Source organism: Chiloscyllium plagiosum, unplaced genomic scaffold (genome assembly GCF_037043375.1).
Source record: "Chiloscyllium plagiosum isolate Xiang-an unplaced genomic scaffold, Cpla_swu_hap1 HiC_scaffold_18, whole genome shotgun sequence".
Taxonomy (NCBI): domain Eukaryota; kingdom Metazoa; phylum Chordata; class Chondrichthyes; order Orectolobiformes; family Hemiscylliidae; genus Chiloscyllium; species Chiloscyllium plagiosum.
Window position 1 is genome coordinate 56105332 of NW_028270156.1, and position 10671 is coordinate 56116002.

The 10671-nt window shown below is 39.4% G+C and overlaps 1 protein-coding gene across 1 annotated transcript in view; it reads right to left on the bottom strand.

The window, feature by feature from the left end:
• Window positions 1–10659, bottom strand: part of sigirr (single immunoglobulin and toll-interleukin 1 receptor (TIR) domain) — a 54445-nt gene extending 43786 nt beyond the window's left edge. Inside the window, exons 1-2 of the mRNA XM_087996677.1 lie at window positions 10121–10659; window positions 5886–6209 (exon numbers count right to left, since the gene is read on the bottom strand). Coding sequence (XP_087852803.1) covers window positions 5886–6209; window positions 10121–10244 — 448 coding nt within the window. The 5' untranslated portion in view covers window positions 10245–10659. The remainder of the gene's footprint in view (window positions 1–5885; window positions 6210–10120) is intronic.
• Between the last annotated feature and the right edge of the window lie 12 nt (window positions 10660–10671).

Below are 10671 nucleotides of genomic sequence, written 5' to 3' on the forward strand. Positions count from 1 at the left end.
GTAGATGTTGGATGAGGGTATGTGGTTCAGACATAAAATTTTCCAAGGTCAAATATTTGGTCTGGCAACTTGAATACTTTTATTATTCAGTCAGGAGAAGTGGACTGCACTTTTTGAGCCAGCATTTATTGGATGGTGCCAGTTTCTTGACAATTGCTACACTAATCTAGGCACGGGAAAGTACTTCACAGTCCTGACTTCTGCCTTGTAAATAGTGGACAGGAAGTGAGTTATTCATAAAAGAGGACTCCAAGCCTCTGACATGCTTTTCTAGTTACAGTATTTATATGACTAACTTGAAATTGAACTAACTAATGATACCTTTTAACATGTTGATAGTCAAAGATTCAGCTGTGGTAACACAACTGAAAGTCAATGGACAATGGTCAGTTTCTCCCCAGTTGGGGATGTTCGCTGCTTCGCACTTGTGTGGTTCAAATGTTCCTTGTCAACCCAAACCTGGATAATATCCAGATCTTGCTACATTTGGACAAAGGATGCTTCGGCATCTGTAGAGATGTGGATGGTGCAAAACACTGTGCAATCAATTGGTGAATAACATCACATCTGACTTTATGATGGACAGAAGGTCATTGATGAAGCAACTGAACATAGTTGAGCCTAGAACACCACCTTGAGGACCCCCTAAAGAGCTATCATGGGGCTTAGATGATGCATGTCCAACCACCACAACATTTTTTTTAAAACATTCAGAAATGCTCTTACATACAACTGAACATCTCCCCCCCCCATCACCAAATCACCCACGGTATTTTTTAATCTATTAACCACCACCAGTAAATCAGTGAAGTTTTCAAACTGATTAATTTTTGTGCAAAGCCCATTTAAGGGCAGTACAACAATCTTCCTTTGTTCTAGGTATGACTCCAACTAGCAGCCTTTACCAACGAGGCAGGTGTTGTCCAGGCCATCATGATTGAGGAGGAAATTCAGCTCCTGGTGGGGTTTAAAATTGATAGAGGAGACATTGAATAGACTGTCAGTACTTAAAGAGGACAAGGTGTTGGGACTGCATGAGATGCATCTAATTATATTGAAAATAGAGAGAGAGGAGTAATTGCAGAGGCACTGGCAATTATCTTGCAGTCTCCTGGGATTCGGGATGGGTGACAAAGGATTGGAGAATTGCAAAAATTGCAAATTGCAAGGGGATACCCTTGTTTTAAAGGTTTGTAAAGATCAGCCCAGCAATTACAGCCTAATTAGTTAAAGTTAAGCATGGAATTGTTAAGAGAAAATTATGTCTAATAACCTTCTGGAGGTTTTTTGAAGCAGTAACAGAGAAAGTTAAATGAGGTGAAAGCCATTGATGTGGCGCACAAGGATATCCAAAAGGAATTTGATTGAGTGCCACACAACTAACTTCTAAGGAAAATACATTGGTCATGGAATAAAAGGAGCAGCAGCAACATGAATACCAAACTGGCTGAAGGATAGGACAGAAAACAACAGCTAATGGTTACTTTTTTGGGCTGGAATATGGTTTGAAGTGCAAGTCCCCAGGAGTCGATATTGGGATCCTTGTTTTTCCTTATATACACATAAGTTATCTAGATCTCAACGTGCAGATAACAATTTCAAAGTTTGCGGATGACATAAAAGTTGGAAGAATTGTAAACTGTGTGGAGGACAGTGTAGAACTTCAAAGGACATTGAACAACACTGAAGTGGACGGATAGGTGCCTTTGAAGTTCAATGAAGTGAATTGGGATAGATGATGCATTCTGGCTCAAAGAACATAAAGACAAATTTAAAATAAAGGTTACAACTCTAAAAGATGTACAGGACCAGAAAGCCCAAGGTAGACATGTAGGTAATTCATTAAAGAGGTCTGGACAGGTATAACTGATACTAAATCATACAGTATCCTACACTTCACAAATAGGAGCGAGCAAAACCCTCTACTGGACGGTTACTCAACAGCAGCTCCCATCTAAGTCTGGCTCCTCACACCTCCAGAAGAGAAGTAAAAAGCCCAGACCCAGAGTCTCACTTGATCCAGCCCATGAGTTTGCAGATTGTGTTTAAGTACAATTCTGCTGCTACTGTTGGCTTCAGCACCTCACAAATGCTCAGTCGAGATACTGGATCTATTCAAGATCCATCATCCTTCACATTTAGCCCTATAGCAGCAACACACAACACAATGGAGGGTATCCTCAATTTGAAGACAAGACTTCATCTCCAGAGGATTGTACAGTGTTCACTCCTATCAATACTATACTGGACTGGATAACTGCATTTTCAACAAACAGTTTGGTAAGGAGGAGGTCAAGTTTGTTTTTCCTGCTTTCCCAGTTCCTTCACCACCTGTCACAGATCCAGTCAAGTATATTTGTCCTTTAGGAGTCTGCCAGCTTGGACAGTAGGGGTGCTGCTGGGTCACTCTTGGTATTGGACATTTAGGACCCCACAAGAATACAAGCACTTTTAGTGCTTCCTCCAAATAGTGTTCAACACGGTGGAGTGCTGATTTATCAGAGGAGAAGGCATGGCAAATGGTAATTAGAAGCAGGTTTCCTTGTCATTGAACCTATGAAGTAGAATAATAGAATCCCTACTGTGCAGAAAGAGGCCATTTGGCCCCATCAAAACTGCATCAATCCTCTAAACAGCATCTCACCTGGACCCACCCCACTACTCCATCTTCAGAAACTGGTGTGGGATTTTTACCATGTCTAACTCACCTAATAGGTCCATGTTTGACTTGATGCCATGTAATGTCAAGAGATCTGGAGTCAATGTAGATACTTCCTAGAGCAACCCTCTCCCTTCTGTATACCACTGTGCCTCCACCCCTGCTGGATCTGACAGGATATACCGAAGAATGGTGATGGAGATGTATGGAACATTGTCTGTAAGTTATAATTCTGACAGTACAATTAGGTCAGGCTTTGGCCTGACTAATCCATGAGAAAGCTCATCCAATTTTAGCACAAGACTCCAGATATTAGGAAAAAGGAAAAGGAACTTTGCAGGATCAACTGGACCAAGTTTTCCATTGTGGTTTCCAGTGTCAAGGCTGATGACTGGTAGTTCTTTTACATTGCTTTGAGAATTTGCTGTGGTTCGATATAACTAAGGGGCTTGCTAGGTCATTTGCAGAGGACATTTAAGAGTCAACCAAATTGTGGTGGGTCTGAAGTTACATGCCCATAGAAGGCCATCAGATTTCTGCCTTCAAGGCCATTAGTGAAGCAAATGGGTTTTTAAGACAATTGATAATTGTTTCATGATGATTGTTAGACTTTAAATTCTACATTGCTTGAATTACAATTCCAGAATCTGCTGTAATGTGATTCAAACCTTAGTTCCTAGCGTATTACTGGGGTTTTTGGTTACTAGTCCAATGACAATACCATGACATCACTACCTTGTTCTGGAGAATGGGTGAAAGACTAGTAGCAGTATGAAGAGACAAAACATATAAAATAATTGATTCTGCAGAATAATAGCAATTCCCAACTCATTAATAAAATTATTGCAAGGTCATTGTCTCCACATTATTAACTGTGCTTTTTTTTTTAAACTCCTGAGACTGATGTTGACTCTCAGCACAAGGCAAAAAGGCAACAAGGTTTTTAGACGAACAAGAGTACACCAGTAACCTGATAATTCAAGGTGATTGTATTCTCCTAGTATTCAAGTGCCGAGGACAACAGGAAATGTGGAGCTGAAGCATGCGGAATCTTGCACAGTTAATCAGTGACAACTTCACATAACACATCCAGGTTCAGTGAACTGAAACAGGAATGAGAAGGTTGAATCCAGCATCTCTGATAAAGATGCAACAATCATTTTTTTAAGAAATGCAACATTACTCCAAAGGATATCAATAAGGATTTGTTTGAAGGTCACCATCAATGGTAATGTAATTTGTTTTGTATAAAAACCCACTCCTCACAAGTTCAGCCATGCTTACTGTGTCAGGACAGAGTTAAATTTCTTATGGAGCCTTTGTTCTTTCCACAGAATGATTGAACTGTGCCCAGGAGTCACTTTGATGCACATTATTCAAATGGATACTCATTGCATTTGACATCAGGATAGTGTATGTTATTTATCATGAGTGGACATCACAACTGAGTTGATTTCTGCCTCATTTGAGGGCCATACTTTCCAGTTGAAATCATTAGATATCAAGGAGGAGGAGGAACCTCACATTACTTTCAGTGTGCCTGATCTTTTTTCAGACTTTAAGCCAACTATTTACATGGATCTAAACACAATGCTGTCAGTATGCTGCTTGGAGAAGGGATGGAAACAAATTGTCGGAATGTTTGCAAGACCACACACAGCCCATGCAGGGAAATTACAACCGCTTGTTGTTGAGTATTTCTACATTTGGGGAGCAGGACATGTTTACATGCCATGTGCCAACAGGATCAGCTCTCAGTCTACGAATCCAGGAACAGCTTTTTCCCAGCTGTTATTAGACTGGAATGAACTCTCTAGCCTTAAATAATGCTGATCTTCCCTAACATACACCCTGTGAAATGTAACCTGTATGCCTCTGTTCAAGTCTTTTCAATCTGTATATCCTTGCTTACTATGATCTACTTGTATTACTCGTAAACAAAGCTTTTCACTGCATGTCAGTCCATGTGACAATAGATAAATCAAATCAATAGTAGTTTGCTACTAGCTACCAGGCCTTGTTGAAGGTACTATATCTGATTAAATGAAATACGTGCACAAGAGCATCCTTTAGTTCAAGTTTTAATGGATAATTCCATGAAATTCTGTGGTCTGAGCAGTGAAATCCAGATGTGTTCTGTGATGTCTACAGTAGGACATAAATCTAATGCTGGACTCATAACAGTAGAATGTAAACGCAGTCTGCCACAAGGTCAGCTCTGTACATGACTATGTCCACCAGTGAACGAAGGTAGAGGTAATATTTATGTGCCATAGATCTCAAAATTAATAGATGGATTTCAATGAAACTTGGGAAACACGTAGGGAATGGCCCAAGGAAAAACTTACGTTTTTAGCAAAGATGTTGATCTGAACATGGATTCTAGAGTATTTTTTTTTTAAAAACAAAACAAGCAGAAAGCCTACAACATTTGTAAAAATGTCATATATCCTATTTTATATGGTATTTTTTCAGAATGTCATGCATTGTCTCAGCAGCTGAGACGAAATTTGTCACAATTGTCAGAATACAGGCTGTTTTCAGAGCAAGTTATTTGATGCGGTTAGCCTGAAATCTCCTCAAGCTCTTAATAATAACTTTTTAAATTCTTAGTTAATTTTGTTTTCAACTTTGTAGTTACAGAGCATCAACCAGGCAGAAAAATAAACCAAGAAAGACCTGCTTTATAGTAATAACACCAAGTTAACAAAGCATTGAAGAGAGTGGGGGATGGAGGGCATATGCATTGTATTGAGTGCCTGCTTCTTTGTTACTGAACGTCAACATCATTCTTAGTGTTTCTGGCCCATGTTTCAGTCTCAATGGATTCACACAATATTTTTTCCATGCTGGCAATCCCTTTATCAACTATCCCATTCAGGCACATATGTATCTGGCATGCACTTATGACCGCCATTCACACCATAAGCAATGCATGGGCTCAGAGACTTCATACTTCATGCTACCAAAAAAAAATCATATAAAATGTCATATTTTTCTCTAACATTTATAAACCTGCATTTCTTTGCAGTAGACCTCTCAAAAGACAGAAGGATGAAATACAGGAAGTTGCTTTCATCTCTCCAAACTGATGTTCTAACTAATCATCCTCCACCTACCCATTCAAACCAATGCTCTCCCAAATCAGGTGCTGCTAAACATAGAATTTTATTTGATCCTTTTGATTTTATAAACCATTTACAACATTGAGTGGCTAATTCCTTACCTTCTAGTCGGAGTTGCATGGTGAAGGAGTGAAATCTCTGTCTGTTCAAGCTGACTACGCAAGTATAATTCCCAGCATCAGAGTTGTGGAGGGTATGGAATGTGAGAAATGCAGTTCCATTTGGATAGGTGCTGTTAGTTATATGAGAACTCTGGTTAATATTAAAAGGAAGGCAGTTCTTGATCCACTCAACAGTGAATCCTGAGGCAGATGGTATCAGCTGCAGCAGTTCCTTGCTCAGTGGACAAAATAAATAATGTTTCTGCTCCTGCTTTGTCCACACATAATGGTCATAGAAGCGATCGGCATCAATACATGAGAAATCTGTTGATATATATTACAAAATGAAAGTAATGTCTTTGCCTCAGGTTTTACAAATTCTTTTACAGTTGCCTGAAACACAATTCAACTGCAACCAGATTTGATCTATTACATAAAACACTTCACCAGCTTTATCCAACTAAACATTCAGTCATTCATCTCATTTGCATTCTGTTAACTCACCCAGGTTGACTTGTGCAACATGCTGCTCCTGCCATGTCAAAGCCATGGAGTAGCCAGACAACACCAGGCATGCCAGAGCTCCAAATGAAGCACAAACTGCGCTTGAAGAATTTTGAAGCCAACAGCTGAGTGTATGAGACAGCTAATTACACTGGATTCCAGTTCTGTGCCAGACACCCAAATCTTCACATAATCAACTCAAGGCATTCTTTCTTTCAATGTTTGTGATAAGAAATCCAAGTTTTGCCACTACATAAGAACTCCAATATTTCAACCTGAATATATAGGAGAGCAGAGTGCATTCATCTCTAAAATCACCACCAATACCCAAGAGAACAGTACTCCTCCTCTTAAATATTAGGAATATCAAAGTCATTGTTTTCACATCCCACAACAAATTCAGTTTCTAAAGCACTGACTTCACCTATCTCCCTTTTTAATCTTAATGTCTTATCGGATTTCAAGATGATCGTGTCAGTCAAAGCACATTCCCCAAAATTCCAACATCTTAACTACTGACTAACCCATGCCATAAACAAAACAATCACTAACTCTATGCACTTGTATTTTTATAATAAAATCCACAGTAATTGGTTCTGACAAAGTCAAGTTGTTTTTCCAAATAATGAAAAATAAGTAGAGAAGAATGAATTTTAAAAACTTTTGTTGAAATTTAAAAATTAAATTAAAAATTAATTGATCAAAAAGGATGAGACAACCCCACCCCATCTTCAGCTACAATCTTTTCCTAGCTACAATCTGTCCTCAAGTAGGGACACTGCATCAGAAATGTGAACTATGTTTTCTCTGTACAGATCCTGCCAGACTGAGTTTTTCCAGCGATTTCTGATTTTGTCTCCAGAGAATGTGTTAGCCTAATGACAGGCGCATTCTTTAATTAAAAGCTAACAGGGGACTGACAGATTGAATAGTTGGTGATAAACAACTGCTACATATCATACAACATGAAAAGTCTGCAAAACTGTAGTAATTTTTTTTACATTAGATTAGATTAGATTACATTACAATGTGGAAACAGGCCCTTCGGCCCAACAAGTCCACACCGACCTGCCGAAGCGTAACCCACCCATACCCCTACATTTACCCCTTACCTAACACTACGGGCAATTTAGCATGGCCAATTCACCTAACCTGCACATCTTTGGACTGTGGGAGGAAACCGGAGCACCCGGAGGAAACCCACGCAGACACGGGGAGGACGTGCAAACTCCATACAGTCAGTCGCCTGAGGCGGGAATTGAACCCGGGTCTCTGGCGCTGTGAGGCAGCAGTGCTAACCACTGTGCCACCGTGCCGCCCACGGTGCAAACTTAAATAGTCTACAAGTGCAAACTTTTCTACGATATTGCAGGCAAGTATCCACCATATATATATTCTGAGGAGAAAGGAAGAGAACAAAAAGTCAAAAGGAGGAAGAAGTGGGGTGACCTTATAGAGGTTTATAAAATCATGAGGGGCATGGGTGAAACTAATAGATAAGATCATTTCCCATGGTTGGGGGTGGGGGGGGTAGTATAGAACTAGAGAACATAGGTTTACATGAGAGGGGAAAGATTTAAAAAGGGACCCAAGGAGCAGCTTTTACATACAGAAGATGATGCATGAGGAGGTGGTGGAGGCTGGTACAATTAAAACATTTAAAAGACATCTGGATGGGTACATGAATAGGAAGGGTTTAGAGGGATGTATGCCAAGTGTTGGCAAATGAGACTAGATTAATTTAGGATATCTGGTCAGCATAGAGTTGGACCAAGGATCTGTTTCCATGCTGTATATCTCAATGACTCTAAGTGCTTTCAGTTTAGTGGCGTAAGGGTTAACATCTAAGCCAGTCAAACCTATCATTCTGTACACAGGCACTTTGTACCTTTCCACTACCTGGAGCCACACAGTATAAATTCAACTGAGCAGCAGGTGTTGTGTAAATACTGCTGTATCTGCCAGTTTCTGACTCATGCTCACATGATACAGCTCAGCATTTCAAGCTCCTCTCACACTGCTCATATGTCACACAGACTCTTCTCGACCTAAAATAGATAGATTTCCTGAAATGACAGATGGAGGTGGGAAAATAAAACAATTGAAGACGCGGCATGGGAGAACTGCCTAAGGGCATGCAGGTGAACCGAAACTATGTAACATTGTTCCCATGGTTCTGAGAGTCAGCCACAATATGCAAGTTCCCGAACAATTGTGTCCTTGTCCAGCAGGTTGAGTGTCGCCTTAGGAAGTCTCTCCAGGGCCAGCAGAACAGATTATTTGCACTGAATCTCATAATGAGAAGAAAGTCCATTATCAATAGGGATATTGAATATTTAAAAAAGAACATAATTTCTGAAATACAACACATGTTAAATGGGGTCACACAATGCTACAAGCTGACCAGTATTATCATTTGGGCCTGTAACCTTCAAGCACCTCCCTCCACTCTCCCACCAACTGCTCTCCAATTGACTGGCAACATTCTTGTAATAATATTTTTGGATGCAATTCACTCAAGCTAGGAATCTGGTTCAGTCTTTTCAACTGGATAAAAGTGCAGCCACAACCAGGAGCATGCTGTTGTGTGGTTTCTTTTAAACTTTGCAGTTAAAATAATTCAACTACAACATTAACACTTGCAATCTGACAAGTGCTGCAGTATTAAGCAAAAACATCAAACTCTGAACAGGTCAGACAACATCTATAAAAGAGAAGAAAACACAGTTAACATTTCATGTCAATCACCTTTCTTCAAAACTTGAATGTCTTCCAGTTCTGATGAAAGGTTATCCTGCTGGAAAATTAATGCTGTTTCTGTTTTTACAGATGCTGTCAGACCGCCTGCAAATTTCCAATATTTCTGGTTTTATTACATTTTTCTATCCTTGATCTCAAAGTTTCACTTTTTTTCAATGTTCTCCTCTTTTCTCTTGAAGGTGCATAGTTTTGCAGGTATAAAGTTCCACAAACTTAACAACCTCCTTGTACTTTACCTATATGGCCATCTATTGTGTGTAATAGATGGGTTTTGGCATGATATTGTCTAAATTGTACCATCTGAACAACACCTGTATCACAGGTAGGTTTGCTTTAAGCACTGCTTAAGGTTAGAGGCATCAGCTCTCTACAAAGGTGGTGGCCAATTCAGGGAAAGTCTTTGAAACATTAGTGACAGCTCGTAAACTCTATTTGACCTAAAATAACTGCAGTAATTTCACATTTAAGATGAATGCTCACATAGCTAAAAGTGCACCCTCCTATTCTCAAGACTGATCTTAGTCATGTTTTAAACTTCATTTATAGTTTCAGAACTCCAGTCCTTTTAATCGGATGGAAAAACATTCATGTTTTGAGTCAAAAAAGAGTAGCTGATTAAACCAATTTGGGCAATTCGTGAAACTTTTCCTCTCCTCTAACGTTCCAAAAATCTAACTGCAACTCAACTTTTGATCATTACTGTTGACCACTTTTACTGGCCTCTCATTTACTTCTTATGATTAAACCTTGGAATTTCATGTTACATCAAAAACACAATATACACACATGTTTTTGATCTGTAAACATTAGATTAAGAATACCAACAGTTTCTTACTCACACATTGTCTACCAAATCTGCATTCTCCGAAATATACATTCTACACATAGGACAAATTATATTGACAATGAAATTCCAGTAACAAATAATAGATTGATGCGGCCTATTTAATGTTGATACCAACTGATCTTACCCGGCTTTGAGGCTCCCGCTGTCTTCAGATCATTTTCTTCAGCAGTTCCAACTCTACTCAGTACACAGAGAGTCAGTGCGGTACAGAAACTTCGAACCCACAGGAATTGCTTGCTCTCCCACATTATATCGGTGCTCTTTGAAGACTGTTATTGTCGTTTTTCGCCCTACAATACGTACCACGGGACGGATTACAAACTCAGGTCAGTATGTAGGAGAAAAGAACGCACAGATTCACTGCAATGTCCAAACGTATTTCCTGGGCATTCCAAAGTATCACACTCTATTCAGCAACTATCAGGTAATGAGCACAGACTACCAGTTCCTATTGAGTCTTCATTTAAACCTCAGCAACTTCTTCCAATTACATCAAAACTCAAACGTTAAATAACGCAATGACAGACAGGTCGGTTAAAACGTAGGTATCAAAGAGTTTAACTGCCTGCTCCAAGTCCAACAATTAAAATCCAATTGACATTTTTTTACATTGGTTTCGGTTTCCCCCAGTACTAGATATGCATTTTAAATGTTATTTTTCTCTGAATTCATCAA